General features: G+C 43.4%; 1 protein-coding gene across 1 annotated transcript; it reads right to left on the minus strand.

The window, feature by feature from the left end:
- Positions 1 to 511: 511 nt before the first annotated feature.
- On the minus strand, positions 512 to 3,505 carry LOC137373512 (probable G-protein coupled receptor 139). Its single transcript, XM_068038384.1, has 2 exons — positions 3,433 to 3,505; positions 512 to 1,413 (listed from the first exon to the last, which is right to left on the minus strand). Exons 1-2 carry the CDS (start codon positions 3,503 to 3,505, stop codon positions 512 to 514), a joined length of 975 nt encoding a protein of 324 aa, XP_067894485.1.
- Positions 3,506 to 18,111: the final 14,606 nt, after the last annotated feature.

Consider the following 18,111-nt stretch of genomic DNA (forward strand, 5'->3'; position numbering starts at 1 on the left):
CCGCATGATATTGGCTGATGGCCTATTCCCCGAAATGAAGACAGTGAAGTTGAGAAAGGGAAGGAAAGATTTGGGGGTGGACCTGGTTAAAGTGAGGGGAAGGGTTGAATTTTAATGCAAAGCTGATGAAACTGGAATGTGTTAAAGTGATGAAGAGGGTCAGATGTGGCACGGATATAGGTTATTGGAGATTGGACATGGAGTGACAAACTATTCTCAAGATAGGAAGAATCAAATTCCAGGCGAAAAGAACAGGCTCAGCCGATGGGTCTACCAGGGCAGCCCTGTTTGTGGAGCTTGGGAAGGGAAGCAGGATGTACAGGGTTGGGAGCCATGAGGCTGGAGACCAGGGGGAAAGATCTCCAGAGGAGATGAGGTGATTGATGGTCAGGGAAACAAAGTAAATGCAGTGATCTGTTGCAGAATTGTGTGGAGAATAAATAGGTGAAGAAGCCCTGTAACCAGAGTCAGAGATAGAAAAGTAGCTCTGCTTTTAGGCGATCTGCTTTAATCATTGAACTAATTTAACAATTGCAGTGAATGGATATTTGACTGCATTCTTCAGCTGCTCTCTGAATTTAGTCTGGGTCACTGCATAAATACAGGTGTTGGTGCAGGTGCTCAAAAGCTGCAGCATGTAGCCAGATTGTTCAGTGATATATACAGGATCATGGGGACCTGTGTAATAATAAATGTCAGCAATTCGCCAATAAAGGAAAAATACAACATTTGTCATCCATAACAATATAAAACTGCTAGATATGGTGAACATTAAAATGATGGATTTTCTTCGGTTCTCCATCTCTGGGTCAGTGTGATTCTCACTCTTGCTGTGATCCAGTAGTTTCCTGCGGACTCTGCTGGTCACTAAAATGTGTCTGACAGTCAGTGCATTGAGCAGTAAAATCAGACCGAATGGAAGGAAAGGGGTTAAAATAATACTGAGACTTTGAAATGTTACCCAGGCAACTTCAGTACAAAAGCTCAGTGTTTCAATTGTCCCCCAGGGTATATTGTCAATGATATGTTCAGGTTCATATATAAAGTACCAAGGAATATTTTTCAAGCAGAAGAACACACTCACTGTCGTTACAATCACAGTCACAGTTTTCTCTGTGCAATATTTCATTCTCATTTTCAGGCAACAAATTGTAACAAATCGATCAAAGGTGAAAGCGACGGTGAACCAGACAGAAATGTCTGTGGCTGCATACAGCAGGACAAGTACAAGAGAACGTGCAGGAGTGGTGTCCAGGTAAGTACCTGGGAAATGAATATGAATAACTGTAAACAGTATCACATCAGTGAAAACGACCAGTAGATCTGCCACTGCCATGGCCACCAGGTAGTGGGTGATACATTTGGAGAGTCCGCACTTTCCTCGTGACAGGATCAGAATGGCCAATGAGTTAACTGAAATAAATAGAGAAATGTAAGGGAACTATAGATAGCCATTTCAGAGAACATGGGAATTCCATGGGAACATGTGGGCTTTAGAGGAGGAGTTGGCCATTCAGCCCAGCAAACTTGCTCTGCCATTCAATTAGATCACGGCTGATCTGTAACTCAACTTTGTTTATCTGTAACCTTCAATACCCTTGTCTAACCTTCAATACCCTTGTCTAATGTTGTGTCCCCTTGTTCTGGACTCCTCCACCAGAAGAATTAGTTCCTCTCTATTTACCCTATCAAATCCTTTAAATCAACTTGAACATTGCAAATATTTGACTCTTCAACTATTTTCAAGGGAATACAGGTCTTTGCAACCTGTGCCCATAATTTAACCCTTTCAGCACATCTAACAGTCTTATGTTTCTGCGCTGCACAACCTCCAAGGTCAATATATCCTTCCTGAGGTAAGGATCCCAGAGCTGAATGCAGTTACTCCAAATGGGGTCTAACCAGAGCTCTGTACAGCTGTAACTTAACTTCCATCCGTTCGTATTCCATCAACCTTGAAATAAAGGATAACATTCCATTGAACAATTTAATTATTATTTTTCTCTATGTCTCTCTTCTGATGCACAGTTCCAGCTTGTCCCCGTGTGAAATATTTTGATATATCTTTCTTAGGTTTGAACTGAATGGCCTCACACTTTCCCACGCTAAACTCCATCTGACATAGTTTTGCTCTCTCACTCAATTAATCTCCTTTTGAAACTTTCTGTTCGCATCTAACTTAATATCGTCGGCAAATTTGGATATGCAACTCTCTATTCCATCATCAAACTTATTAATAGATACAGTGAAAAGCTGAGACTCTCTTATGTACCACGTTAGTTACCTCCACAAAAAGTTCAACTAGTTTAGACATGACTACCCATTTACAAATCTAGTTCCAGATGGGGATGTCAGAGAGCAAGTGAGTCACACACAGTGATGTCGGAGACAGGAAACTACGGCTACTGATAACAGGGAGCAAGGCAATTATAGCTAAGGATTGAAGAGAGCCTGAGATTTATGGATCATGATCTCAAAGACAGCGCGAGATTGAGAAGAAATGTGTGGTAAGTAAAAAAGAGACTTGTATTTATATAGCCCCATTCACAAACTCAGGGCACCCCAAATTGCTTTGCAGCCAATGAAGTACTTTTTCTTTTGAGGTGTAGTCACTGTTATAATGTAGGAAATGCAGAAGCCAGTTTTCACACAGCAAGCTCCCACCATCAGCAATGTGATAATGACCATGCATGCTTCACAACATTAAGTCCATTGAATCATTTATAGCTGTGTCAGCATTTTGTTCTGCAGCTATGTTTCAAACATCAATAACTATTTTGGAACTTAGGATTCATGCTATCATTTCTTTACTAACAAATATCAGAGTGCAAGAGCAGACTTGGATAACTGAAGAAGGTGAACTTCAGAATTTATTCAGGTTTTGCTGCAACAACAGAGTTAAAAGTGTGTGAGGGGAGCAGGAAGATGAGATAATGGAAGAGGGGCTGATGGTTGACGAACTGTAGTTTTAAAATTGGACATGTCCTGACAGCTGAAGAGACACAGCCCTGGTTGTTCAGTTATTGATAAGATAGAGCCAGGCTATCTGCTCAAAGTATGATCCCAGTAAGGGTCAAGGAGAATATATCTAGTCAAAAGTAAGTCTTGGATATGGTGCCAGTTATTTCACAAAAACCCATCATTTCTGAACACACTTCACACCAACATTTAGTATTGAATCTTCCGATGTAAACATTTATAACGGCATTTTCCTGGATAAACAGTTACGTTTTATGGCTTGTTCATGAATCAGTCGAATCACTCAAAATATTTATTGAAAACATCTGGCATTTATCCTAATAACTGAAATCTGTAATTACCAAAATACGGTTTTAAAGAGAATTTTAAAAATTGAAAAAAAAAGTCAAAATAATATGGATAAATTTACCTTTCAAAAGATGTTTTCTTACATTAACTGGTTAATTGGCTTACCAAGAATTCCAACAACTGCAAGAACTGCATAGTAAACGTCTTCTATCTGATGCAATATTGTTGGTTCACGCATCTTCTGTGAGATGTGATGGTTTCTGTTGGTGCTGGAAACAATAACTCTGTCTGATTGCATGAAACATTAAGAGGAGCCATGTTTTTATACAAGAGGGAAATCACTAATGAGATGCCAGGTACATCATCATTAATATTAATTACAGTTCATTGCCCCCAATTGTTTGTTCAATCATGTGAAATTGCACATGCCCGTCATGGCATAAAAATAATTAACTAGAGCTGACACTGTGTTAAATGAAGTTCTTCCAAATAAAATATAATTGAATATCACCCTGAGAGAGGGATATTTTTGATCAATGGCATTGAAATTTTCTATGGACCATGTCCTTTCAATTCAATATAAAAGTTCTGTAATTGTTAGACAATTTGTAGTGTATTTTTCTTGTGCTTTGAACACAGAAAAAGTTAAAAAAAAATCAGTTCTCTGCTTTGCAACTCAGGAAAATTCAGGATATTAAAAAAAACTTTTTGAAAACCTCATTTTCTATTATAATAAGTAATCATAAAGGGCTTATACATTGTAGATGATGATACCTGTAGACAGTTTGTTGGAACAACAACTTGTATTTCTGCACCAGCTATAACATAGAATAATATCCCAAGGTGCCTCACAGAGACATAAAGAAGATGGCGCTGAGCAAAAGAATGAGAGGTGAGGAGGGATGACCAAAGCTCCACTAAAGAGATGGGTTTTTAGAGAGGGTTCAAGCCTTTCTCACTTTCAGATTCAGTTGTTCTACTGCTCCCCCAGCCAGGTTACCATCCTCCATGTTCTACAAACTTCAGCTTATCTGAAAATCTACAGCCCATATCCTAACCCACACCTAATCGTTCACACCTGGTATCCTTGTCCCTGTTGACCTACATTGGTCTCTGTTCCTTCCATGACTGAAATTTAAAATGATCACCCCATGTTTAAATTCTTTTGCAGCTTCAATGTCCCTATCTCTGTCGCTCCACACCTTCTATCCCACCACAGAATTGTGCTTTACTCTGACTTTGGTCTTTTGTGCACCTCCCTCTCCATTTGACCAACTCTGGTGGCCAAGCCTTCATACTCTGGATTTCCCTCCCTTAACCCCTCTGCTTCTGTATCTCCCTCTTCTGTATCTCCCACCCTGCCTAAAACCCACCTCCTTCACCAGGTTTTTGGTCACCCTTCTTAATATCACTTTTAACTCAATGCCATTGTTTGTATGATTCTTCCTCTGAAAAACAACTTGCGATGCTTTTCTATGTTAAAGGTGCGATGTAAATGCAAGTTGTTGGTTGTTTTTCTATTAGTGTCTGCCTTGGCTCACTGTTAGCACCAACGTGTCTCAGTTTCAACGGTATTATGTTGAAGCCCCACTTCAGGGCTTAAGTAAAAAATTAAGGCTGATACTTCTGTGTCGTACTGAGGGAGTGCTACATTGCTGGAGTGCTGCCTTTTAGTTAAGATGAGAGACTGAGGCCCAGTCAGTCCTCCCAGATGTACATAAAATATCCCATGGCGTTTATTCAAGAAAAGGGTCTTTAAAGGAAAGCACTTGCATTTATACAATGGTTTTCATGACATGAGAACGTACCAAAGTGAATTTCAGTAAATTAAGTACTTGCTGTTCTTGTGTTGTGTTTTCCTGGTGTCCTGGCCATTATTTATCACTCGACCAACAACACGAAAAACTGATTATCTGATGATCTGTCATCCTTAATTGGATGGTGAGCCTGTCTCCTGGCCAATTAAGGGGGTGTCGCCATGAAAATCACATTGACTGCCCTTCACCCCACTCCCTCAGCCCCGGACTGGTTTGGCACCTGGAAATACGCCCGACATCTCTTTCCCACTTCAGGAGGAAAAATGCTTCCCCTTGTGTCCTCCTTATGGTTTTCTTTCCACTTAGCTTTGTGCCATCAGCAAATTTGGAGACATTACAGCTGGTCCCCTCATCTAAGTCATTAATTATAGACTGTAAATGGTTGAGGCCTTAGCACTGATCCTTATGGCACCCAATTCCTAAAAGCCTGCCTGTTTTCAGTCCTTTAAGCAATCCTCCATCCAGGTTAATATATTACCCCCAGGAGACCTCATCTTGTATATCAATCTATTGTGTGGCACCTTATAGCATGCCTTTTGAAAATCCAAATATTATACATCCACCAGTTCTCCTTTATGTATCCTGTTACTTATGTCCTCAGAATTTCGAATAGATTTGTCAAATACCATTTCCCTTTCAGAATAACATGCTGATTCTATATCTAATCATATGATGTATTTTTAAGTGCCTCGTTACCAGTTCCTTAATAATAGATTCCAGTATTTTCCCGACTTCAGGCTAACTGACCTGTAGTCTCTTGTTTTCACTCTCCCTCCTTTCTTGAATAGCCGTGGTACATTTGTAACCTTACAATCCACGTGGACTGTTCCTGAATCTAGAATTTTTTGGAAGATCACAACAAACACGTCCATTATCTCTGCACCCATCTCTTTCAAAACCCGAAGATATAGTTTCGGGAATTGTCAGCTTTAAGTCTCATTATTTTTTCCAGTACTTTTTCTTTACTAATATTAATGATTTTGCATTCCTCACTGTCATTAGATTCTGGTTCCCCACCACTTCTGTTATATCATTGTGTCTTCTACTGTGAAGAGAGATACAAAATATTTGTTTATTGTCTCTGAAATTTCCTTACGCCCATTATAATTTCTCCTGTCTCAGCGTTTAAGGGATTTACGTTTAGTTTTACTAATCTCTTCCTTTATACATCGTTACATAAGTTCTTACAACCTGTTTGAATTTTTCTTGCTAGTTTACTCTCATTCTATTTTGTTCCTCCTCATCAACTTTTGCTTATCCTTTCCTGGTTTCATAGGCTTACTGCTCTTCTCAGCAACATTATCAGCATCTTCTTTTAATATAATACTCTCCTTAGTTTGTTTAGTTACCCATGGATGGATCACTTCGACCAATGATTTTTTAATTTCTCAACAAAATGAATGCCCATCGAAACGATGACACATTTCTTTAAATGTTTGCCATTGCTAATTTACCACGATACCTTTCAATCTAATTTCCCAATCTATCTTAGCCAACCGGCCCCTGTATATTTGATTTTATTTAAGTTCAATAATCTAATTTTAGACTTACGTATGCCACTGTCGAACACGATGTGAATGTCAATCAAAATATAAGCACTCTTCTCCAAAATATCTCTCACAATGATACTCCTAATTGTTGAGGCAATGTTGAGGACACACACTCCTAAAAAGCCCTTTCATTGCAGCAGCTTTTTCGGGAGCAGAGAGTGCGAGCGAGTGAGCAGCTGGGAATGTCAGTTTGAAAGTAAACTTAATTTCCCTTTGTTTTCGGCGGAGGCCAGGGGGCTGCTGGGTAAGTAAAACACTATATATTTGGGCGGTTTCTGAACCCGAGACACCACACTTGTAGTGTCTCCCACCCGCCCTTCTCCTCTAACCAAAAGAAAGGACTCGGTGGGGTGTATATCAGGTAAGGCTTTTTCTATTTCTTTGGTTTTATCGTGATTGGTAAAAACTTTTCGTTCCTTTTTCATTTAACTAAGATAAGCTTAAGATTAAAAATGGCAGGAGATCTCAGACCCGTGTCATGCTCCTCTTGCTCAATGTGGGAGCTCAGGGACATGGCTGATGTCCCTGACTCCTTCACGTGCAGGAAGTGTGTCCAACTGCAGCTCTTGTTAGACCGCATGACGGCTCTCGAGCTGCGGATGGACACACTTTGGAGCATCCGCGATGCTGAGGAGGTCGTGGATAGCACGTTTAGTGAATTGGTCACACCGCAGATTAGGATTGCTGAGGGAGAAAGGGAATGGGTGACCAAAAGGCAGAGGAAGAGCAGGAAGGCAGCGCAGGAGTCCCCTGCGGTCATCTCCCTCCAAAACAAGTATACCGTTTTGGATACTGTTGAGGGAGATGGCTCACCAGGGGAAGGCAGCAGTAGCCAGGTTCATGGCACCGTGGCTGGCTCTGCTGTTCAGAAGGGCGGGAAAAAGAGTGGAAGGGCTATAGTCGTAGGGGATTCGATTGTAAGGGGAGTAGATAGGCGGTTCTGTGGTCGAAAACGAGACTCCCGAATGGTATGTTGCCTCCCAGGTGCACGGGTCAGGGATGTCTCAGATCGGCTGCAGAACATTCTGAAGGGGGAGGGTGAACAGCCAGTTGTCGTTGTGCACATAGGCACCAATGATATAGGTAAAAAACGGGATGAGGTCCTACAAGCAGAGTTTAGGGAGTTAGGAGCCAAGTTAAAAAGTAGGACCTCAGAGGTAGTAATCTCAGGATTGCTACCAGTGCCACGTGATAGTCAGAGTAGAAATGAAAGAATAGTCAGGATGAATGCGTGGCTTGAGAGATGGTGCAGGAGGGAGCGGTTCAGATTTTTGGGACATTGGGACCGGTTCTGGGGGAGGTGGGACTATTACAAATTGGACGGTCTACACCTGGGCCGGACTGGAACCAATGTCCTTGGGGGTGCTTTTGCTAACGCTGTTGGGGAGGGTTTAAACTAATGTGGCAGGGGGATGGGAACCAATTGAGGAGGTCAGTTGACAGTAAGGAGGTAGTAACAAAAGCCTGTAAGGAACTAGATAATGAAGTCAGTGTGACTAAGGGGAAGAGCAGGCAGGGAGCAGATGATGAATGTAAAGGGACTGGTGGTCTGAGGTGCATTTGTTTTAATGCAAGAAGTGTAGTAGGTAAGGCAGATGAACTTAGGGCTTGGATTAGTACCTGGGAGTATGATGTTATTGCTATTACTGAGACTTGGTTGAGGGAAGGGCATGATTGGCAACTAAATATCCCAGGATATCGATGCTTCAGGCGGGATAGAGAGGGAGGTAAAAGGGGTGGAGGAGTTGCATTACTGGTCAAAGAGGATATCACAGCTGTGCTGAAGGAGGGCACTATGGAGGACTCGAGCAGTGAGGCAATATGGACAGAACTCAGAAATAGGAAGGGTGCGGTAACAATGTTGGGGCTGTACTACAGGCCTCCCAACAGCGAGCGTGAGATCGAGGTACAAATATGTAAACAGATTATGGAAAGATGTAGGAGCAACAGGGTGGTGGTGATAGGAGATTTTAATTTTCCCAACATTGACTGGGATTCACTTAGTGTTAGAGGTCTAGATGGAGCAGAATTTGTAAGGAGCATCCAGGAGGGTTTTCTACAGCAGTATGTAAATAGTCCAACTCGGGAAGGGGCCATACAGGACCTGGTGTTGGGGAATGAGCCCGGCCAGGTGTTTGAAGTTTCAGTAGGGGACTACTTTGGGAATAATGATCACAATTCCGTAAGCTTTAAAATACTCATGGACAAAGCCGAGAGTGGTCCTAAAGGAAGAGTGCTAAATTGGGGGAAGGCCAACTATACCAAAATTCGGCAGGAGCTGGGGAATGTAGATTGGGAGCAGCTGTTTGAAGGTAAATCCACATGTGATATGTGGGAGGCTTTTAAAGAGAGGTTGATTAGCGTGCAGGAGAGACATGTTCCTGTGAAAATGAGGGGTAGAAATGGCAAGATTAGGGAACCATGGATGACAGGTGAAATTGTGAGACTAGCTAAGAGGAAAAAGGAAGCATACATAAGGTCTAGGCGGCTGATGAAAGACGAAGCTTTGAAAGAATATCGGGAATGTAGGACCAATCTGAAACGAGGAATTAAGAGGGCTAAAAGGGGTCATGAAATATCTTTAGCAAACAGGGTTAAAGAAAATCCCAAAGCCTTTTATTCATGGAGAAGGAGAAAGAGGGTAACTAGAGAAAGGATTGGCCCACTCAAGGACAAAGGAGGAAAGTTATGCTTGGAGTCAGAGAAAATGGGTGAGATTCTAAACGAGTACTTTGCATCGGTATTCACTGAGGAGAGGTACATGACGGATGTTGAGGTTAGGGACAGATGTTTGATTACTCTAGGTCAAGTCGGCATAAGGAGGGAGGAAGTGTTGGGTATTCTAAAGGGCATTAAGGTGGACAAGTCCCCAGGTCCGGATGGGATCTATCCCAGGTTACTGAGGGAAGCGAGAGAGGAAATAGCTGGGGCCTTAACAGATATCTTTGCAGCATCCTTAAACACGGGTGAGGTCCCGGAGGACTGGAGAATTGCTAATGTTGTCCCCTTGTTTAAGAAGGGTAGCAGGGATAATCCAGGTAATTATAGACCAGTGAGCCTGACGTCAGTAGTAGGGAAGCTGCTGGAGAAGATACTGCGGGATAGGATCTATTCCCATTTGGAAGAAAATGGGCTTATCAGTGATAGGCAACATGGTTTTGTGCAGGGAAGGTCATGTCTTACCAACTTAATAGAATTCTTTGAGGAAGTCACAAAGTTGATTGATGAGGAAAGGGCTGTCGATGTCATATACATGGACTTCAGTAAGGCGTTTGATAAGGTTCCCCATGGCAGGCTGATGGAGAAAGTGAAGGCGCATGGGGTCCAAGGTGTACTAGCTAGATGGATAAAGAACTGGCTGGGCAACAGGAGACAGAGAGTAGCAGTAGAAGGGAGTTTCTCAAAATGGAGACGTGTGACCAGTGGTGTTCCACAGGGATCCGTGCTGGGACCACTGTTGTTTGTGATATACATTAATGATTTGGAGGAAAGTATAGGTGGACTGATTAGCAAGTTTGCAGACGACACTAAGATTGGTGGAGTAGCAGATAGTGAAGGGGACTGTCAGAGAATACAGCAGAATATAGATAGATTGGAGAGTTGGGCAGAGAAATGGCAGATGGAGTTCAATCAGGGCAAATGCGAGGTGATGCATTTTGGAAGATCCAATTCAAGAGTGAACTATACAGTAAATGGAAAAGTCCTGGGGAAAATTGATGTCCAGAGAGATTTGGGTGTTCAGGTCCACTGTTCCCTGAAGGTGGCAACGCAGGTAAATAGAGTGGTCAAGAAGGCATGCAGCATGCTTTCCTTCATCGGACGGGGTATTGAGTACAAGAGTTGGCAGGTCATGTTACAGTTGTATAGGACTTTGGTTCGGCCACATTTGGAATACTGCGTGCAGTTCTGGTCGCCACATTACCAAAAGGATGTGGATGCTTTGGAGAGGGCGCAGAGGAGGTTCACCAGGATGTTGCCTGGTATGGAGGGCGCTAGCTATGAAGAGAGGTTGAGTAGATTAGGATTATTTTCATTAGAAAGACGGAGGTTGAGGGGGGACCTGATTGAGGTGTACAAAATCATGAGAGGTATAGACAGGGTGGATAGCAAGAGGCTTTTTCCCAGAGTGGGGGAATCAATTACTAGAGGACACGAGTTCAAAGTGAAAGGGGAAAAGTTTAGGGGGGATATGCGTGGAAAGTTCTTTACGCAGAGGGTGGTGGGTGCCTGGAACGCGTTGACAGCGGAGGTGGTAGATGCGGGCACGATGGCGTCTTTTAAGATGTATCTAGACAGATACATGAATGGGCAGGAAGAAAAGAGATACAGACCCTTAGAAAATAGGCGACATGTTTAGATAGAGGATCTGGATCGGCGCAGGCTTGGAGGGCCGAAGGGCCTGTTCCTGTGCTGTAATTTTCTTTGTTCTTTGTTTGTTCTTTTGTAAATTCAAATGCGCTGGTCCATCTGGTTGGTGACAGCAGAGTCCAGGCTGTTGGGTGAAAGGTATGATTTAGTGAATAGGTCATCAATTTTAACACATTTTAGTGAGGAGGACTTTGCAGAGTTGACTGGTCTGGGTGTGTCTTCATCTGAGACCAATGCCGAGTTTTTTATATTTTTATTTAGAGATACAGCACTGAAACAGGCCCTTCGGCCCACTGAGTCTGTGCCGACCAACAGCCACCCATTTATACTAATCCTACATTAACCCCATATTCTCTACCACATCCCCACCATTCTCCTACCACTTACCGACATTAGGGGCAATTTACAATGGCCAATTTACCTATCAACCTGCAAGTCTTTTGGAGGTGGGAGGAAACCGGAGCACCCGGCGGAAACCCACGCTGACACAGGGAGAACTTGCAAACTCCGCACAGGCAGTACCCGGAATTGAACCCGGGTCGCTGGAGCTGTGAGGCTGTGGTGCTAACCACTGCGCCACTGTGCCGCCCTTAATGATGCTGGTTGTTCCATCCGGTTTTATTCTTAATATACATTGTCGTCGCACTTATATATAACTGAATGTTTTTTTGATGCCAGTTCAGAGGGCCTGGAGTCACGTCTCGGTAAATCAAGTCAGGATAGCAGGCCTCCTTCCCTAAAGGATATTAATGAACTAGTTGAGTTCATTTTGACAATCTGGTAGTTTCATGGTCACTATTACTGATACAAGCTTTTTAATCCCAGAATTGCTTAATTTACTGGATTTAACTTTCCAATTGCTGTGGTGGGATTTGATCTCATCGGGCTGGAATTTAAAGCCCCTCCACCGTCAGAAATGGTGGGAGGGCGGGTAATGAAGATTGGTATGGTGGAGGGTCGCCAACACCACCGCCAACTGCAGCAAAACCCGTCCCAATCTCGGGGGTGGTGGCAAGGCCTCGTGGCGGCCACCTCACTGCTTGACGCCTGGACTCCCAGTTCAATATGTAAACTAATTTACATAACTGCTTTAATGAGGGTCCTGTTGCCTCCTTAATTGATGCATCAATCTTCATTCAGGCGGCCAACAATGCCGTGTCTTCAAATGCCCACTCGGGGAAACGTGATGCAACACCAGTGGAGAGGAGGCTTCTTTCTCTGTGCCTGTGGGAGCGGGTGGGGGTGGGGTGATATCGCTGTCGATTGGTTGGGGGGGTGGGGGCTGATGGGAAGGGGTAAAGGGTAAAGGTGCTGAACTTTGTATTGGTGGAAAGGTCAAATTCTCAATATACAAATTCCGGGGAGGAAAAGAGCGGGAAGGTTTTGACATGCCGTTGGGAGGGTTGGGAAAATGTTCGGAAAGGTAATGTAATTGATTTCTGCTAAACGTTCATTTACCCAGTCCTTTAAATTTTAAATGTCCATCGAGGACTGGAAGCCATTTAAAATTGGCTCTGGCGCATAGACGCTGCACGCCATTAGCTGCAGCGGCTCGCCTGCCCCCTCCACGCCATCCTGGGTGGCGGGCGGCAGCCATGGAAGTGAGTTGCCACGTTTGAAATCACCGCGGCTCCGTGATGTGGTGCCTGTGCGGGTGAGCTGCATTTTTTTATGTCCACTGCCTACTTTGGTGGTGGACTCTTAAAATGCAGCCCATAATTTCCAGAACATTAGTCCAGGCCTCTAGGTTACTCGTCCAGTAACATAACTGCAATGCTACCTTACCCAATACGAGTGCAGAGGTCTCGATACTTGTAGTGCAGGAACACTGCAGTGCGTCATTTTTAGGGCGATACTTGTTTTTTGATGCATAGTTGTTGAACACCGCTCAGTTACACATTGCCACAGAAAACATTCACACAAGATATTTGTTGAACACGTGAGAGCCATCTTCGGTGCCCTCTACATTTTGGACCCTTGTCACCTAGTAAAAGCTTGAGGAAGATGCGAAGGAAAGATATGTGAAGAGCTGAGGTTGAGGATTTTTCCGAGCATTTCACATTCTTTGTTCTCAGAGATAATTTTTTTTTTAGAGATACCGCATTGAAACAGGCCCTTCGGCCCACCGAGTCTGTGCCGACCATCAACCACCCATTTATACTAATCCTACACTAATTCCATATTCCATATTCCTACCACATACCCACCTGTTCCTATATTTCCCGACCACCTATACTAGGGGCAATTTATAATGGCCAATTTACCTATCAACCTGCAAGTCTTTGGCATGTGGGAGGAAACCGGAGCACCCGGAGAAAACCCACGCAGACACAGGGAGAACTTGCAAACTCCACACAGGCAGTACCCAGAATTAAACCCGGGTCGCTGGAGCTGTGAGGCTGTGGTGCTAACCACTGCGCCACTGTGCCGCCCTTAATGTTGACTTTTATTGGAAAACATAAACCTAGAAATCCCTAGGGAGTGTTGGAAAGCACAGACCTTCTAAACTCCGGGGTGTTCAGGGCCAATTTACTCAGCCTCTCATCCTGGGACATCCCTCTCATCGCAGAAATCAATCTAGTGAACCTTTTCTCTATGGCCTCCACTGAAACTGTATCCTTCCTTAGATATGGAGACCAAAACTGTGCTCAGTACTCAAAGTGTTATCTTACCAAATTGTTAAATTGTACCAAATTATAAAATTGCAGCAAAATTTCCATATTCTTGAACTGAAATTCCATTACAATAAAGGCCAACATGCAATTTGCCTTCCTATTTGCTTGCTGTACCTGCATGCTAACTTTGTATGTTTCTTGTCTGAGTACACCCATGTCCCTCTGAACATCAACATTTAGAATTCTCAAGCCTTTTGAAACATTCCCTAGATTCTTAAACAGTCCTGGTAGATTGGAAATTAACAAAGGTAACACCGCTAATCAAGAATGGAGGGAGAGAGAAAACAGGGAATGACAGGCCTGTTAGCCTGAGATCAGTCATCAGGAATGTGCTAAAATCTATTATGAAGGAAGTTTTAATAATGCCTTTGGACAATCATACTCCGATCAGACAGAGTCAGCATGGTTTCACCAAATGAAAATCGTGTTTGATAAATTTATTAGAGCTTTTTTGGGGAGGTAGGTAAAGGGAAGCCGGTAGATGTAGTATATCTGGATTTCTAAAAAGGCTTTTGATAAGGTGCCACAAAGATAAGGGCTCTTGGAATTAGGGGCAATATATTCGCATGCATGGAGGATTGGTTAATAGACAGGGAACAAAATGTTTGGATAAATGGGGCATTTACAAGTTGGTAGGGTGTGACCAGTGGATTGCCGCAAGGATCAGTGCTGGGGCCACAGTTATTTACAATTTATATTCATGAGTTAGATGAAGAGACAGAGAGTAATGTATCTAAGTTTGCTGACAATAAAAAGCTAGGGGGAAAGTAAGCTATGAACAAAGAGGCTGCAAAAATATATAGACAAGTTATGTGAGTGTATAACAAGGTGGTAGATGGAGTATAATGTGGGGAAGTGTGAGCTTATTCACTTTGGTCATAACAATGGAAAAGCAGAATATTTTTAAAAGGTGAGAAACTTGTAAATATTGATGTTCAGAGGGACTTGGGTGCTTTTGTTGTTGTCAGTCCCTCGAAATGAGGATCACGTCTGACAGGCTTCATGAATTGTGTGTCCTCAGGTGACTCAGCAGGCCAATCCTGGATCCACTGGTCTTTGGGCAGAGAGGACAGGAATTGTCCCAAGGAAGCTGAGTGGGAGGGGTGGGGGGTTCTCAAGCCAGGGTTATTCTCTCTGTCCTTCCACTTCATTGCTTCTCTGAAGCAGAGTTTATACAGTCAGTTCCTGACTGTGTTCCAGCTTGTTGAATGAGGCACTGCCACATGGTTTTGGTTTGTGGCAAGTTCCTCCCATGCACTGATAGCAATTTGTCCTCTTTTCAATTAGGTCTTCAGAGTGTCCTTCAAATATTTACTCTGTCCTCCTTGTGATCGGGTGCCTTCTTTAACTGGTGAGAAGAGGATCTTGTTTGGAAGCTGATTATTTGGCATGCAGATATAGTGTCCAGACCAGCAGAGCTGATTTCTCATACTCATGGGGCTGAATTTTAATGACCCCCGACATCGGGGGTCGGGTCATGGCGGTGGGGCCCGCAAAATGCCTCTGGGAGCAGCTCGTCACGGGCCTCGACGCCTGGAAGATCCGGCCCATATTGCCTGTGGCAGTGAGGCCTCATGGCGGGTCCCCTGCCTCTTGGCAACGGGAGCAGGAGTTAAATTTGTTAATTAATGGAAATTAATGAATTCATGACGTACCTGCTCCGGCCGGTTGTCCCACAATGATATTGAGGTCGGTGGCCTGGACTCCCGTGCCTTCAGATCTTGTTTGTAGATCCGAGGTGGAACAATGGCTGGCGTGGGGGAGCAGTTGAGTTTTCAGGGTTGGGGTGGGGAGCGCAGTTAAACGATTTTGATTGGTATAGTGGTTGCTGGGAAAGTGTAAAGTTCATAGTTTATGAACTTTGGGGGAACGGTCTGGATCACAAGGTCCGTATATTGTGGGGGGAGAGTGCAAGTAATATACTTTAAGGCCATTGAGGGATGGGAGAGGGTCGTAATAACTTCATTTACTATTTAACAATCAGGTATCTTCAAAAGTTTAAATTACATTGAAGGGCTGCAAGCCCTTTGAATATGGTGTCGGCACCTGCACAATGGCACTGGTCGCCATTGCTGAGGATGGACTTCTTTCCCGCTCCCAAATCATAGGTGGTGGGGGCGGGGTGCAGTCTGCCTGGCCATGTAAATGAGCCGCCATGTTAATATTATGGCGGCTCCGTGCAGTCAGTCCCACGTGTGCAAGCTGCCATCTTTGAAGCTCACCACCCAGATCGGCAACGAGTCTGTAAAATGCAGCCCATGGTTACGATGCTGGAAGAATTGGCTTCAGTGAGGATGCTGGAGCATGTCTTCCCACTTTATTTTGAATATCCCACGGATTTACCACTGGTGGAAGTTCTCCAGTGGCCTGAGGTGCAATACAGAAGGGTGGTGACAACAACATAATTTTTCGGTTTCTCTAACTTAACTTGGTTTCTCTGTGACTACAGGAGAAACTGATACTTTTTACCCAGCCAAATCATTCCCTTGGAGTAGGTCAATTCCATCTACTGGCAAACTATGGACAACTCCTACAGTTACCATCCCAGATATGAGGTCACACTCTCGGTGCACTCTATATAAAGGTAAGGATGTTTCCCCCCCACCAATTCCATGAACTAAAACTTTAGCATTCATTGCACTTTCTGGTGGAAATATTATGCCTTTTACCAGCAAAAGCGTTTAGGTTACTCCTGTATCCTTAAGTATAATGATAGGTTTGCCTGCCTCTCTTAAGAGATATGGGGTTGCTTTTCCCTTTGACAAGAATTCATTATTACTTTCAGGTATATTATTTTTAACCTCTACCCTCACTTTAATTTTTGTGTCTGGTTTTACAGCTGCTGTTAAAGCTATAGCCTGGTCTGCTGTACTTTCCATCAGAGTCTCTTTCTCTGCATTACCTTTGTGTGCCCCAACAAGTCCCATGGGTTTACCTCACAACTTCCAGCATTCTGAATGAAGATATCCTACCTTGTGGCAATGATAACACTTCAGCTTGCAGACCTCTCTTCTACACCCCAGCACCTTCTTTTCTGGCCTGAAGAGGGGATCCTGGGGCATACCAGCTGCTCCTTCTTGTCCCTGGCTACTTGCCTTCCTTTCATTCTCCCACTTTCTATCCTTCTCAGGTTTGTAGGGGTGATGGACAAAGGGCTTTGGCTTATTCACAAGCTCAAAATCATCAGCAATTTCCATTGCTTGCCTGGCTTTTAACATTTTCAGGTTCTCTTCATGAGTTCTCGCTGTTGAAGGGATTGAATTTTTAAACTCTTCCAAGAGAATCAGTTCTCTAAGGTTCTCATACTTGGGTTCCATCTTTAATGCCCGTATCCAATTATCAAAATTAATTTGCTTCACCCTCTCAAATTGTACATAAGTCTGCCCAACCAATCTCGGTAAGTTCTGAAAATTCTGACGGTAAGCTTCAGTGACTAACTCATACACAGCAAGAATAGCCTTTTTTGCTGTCTCATAATCTGCAGAAGCTTCTTCCGGAAGCGTGGCGTAAACTTCATGAGCTCTGCCCATCAACATGCTTTACATAAGCAGTATCCAGCTTTCTGTTGGCCATTTCATTTGCTTGGCTATTTTTTCAAAAGAAATGAAAAATACCTCTATATCCCTTTCCTCAAACTTCCGGAGAGCTTGTAGAATTTTAAATAGCTTTTCACTGGGTCCTGGGTTGGATTAAGATCATTCCTAACCATTTTTCCCTGGATGCAGGACCACTCCTTTGTCTTAGTTCTATCTTGTTTTATTAGTTGAATTCCCTTGCTTATGTTCCACTTTTTCTCTGATCTTTAAGCCTGAGTCTTTCCAATGTCATTGTTGTTTCTTTTTCTTAGAATCATAGAAAGATACAGCACTGAAACAGGACCTTCGGCCCACCGAGTCTGTGCCGACCAACAACCACCCATTTATACTAATCCTACATTAATCCCATGTTCCCTACCACATTCCCACCATTCTCCTACCACCTACCTACACTAGGGGCAATTTACAATGGCCAATTTACTTATCAACCTGCAAGTCTTTGGCTGTGGGAGGAAACCGGAGCACCCGGCAGAAACCCACATGGTCACAGGGAGAGCTTGCAAACTCCGCACAGGCAGTACCCAGAACTGAACCCAGGTCGCTGGAGCTGTGATGCTAACCACTGCACCACTCCTTGCTCAAGTTTATTTGTTTTGAAGTGAATTTTAACCAATTAAGCTGCATCACTCTCTGACTTACTATCTTCTTCCAATTTCAAATATTGGAATATTAAGTCAATCATCTCTGCTTTTTTAGTACCTGATTTCAGTTCAACCCCAGTTTTGCTGCTAATTCTATCACTTTAATCTTGGTTAAAGTTTCAAGTCACTGAGGAGCACTTTCTCCTTTCCAAGAAAAGCTGCTGCATCTGCTAATGCAATTCTGATGGTATAGCCTT

This window comes from Heterodontus francisci, chromosome 9 (genome assembly GCF_036365525.1).
Source record: "Heterodontus francisci isolate sHetFra1 chromosome 9, sHetFra1.hap1, whole genome shotgun sequence".
NCBI lineage: Eukaryota > Metazoa > Chordata > Chondrichthyes > Heterodontiformes > Heterodontidae > Heterodontus > Heterodontus francisci.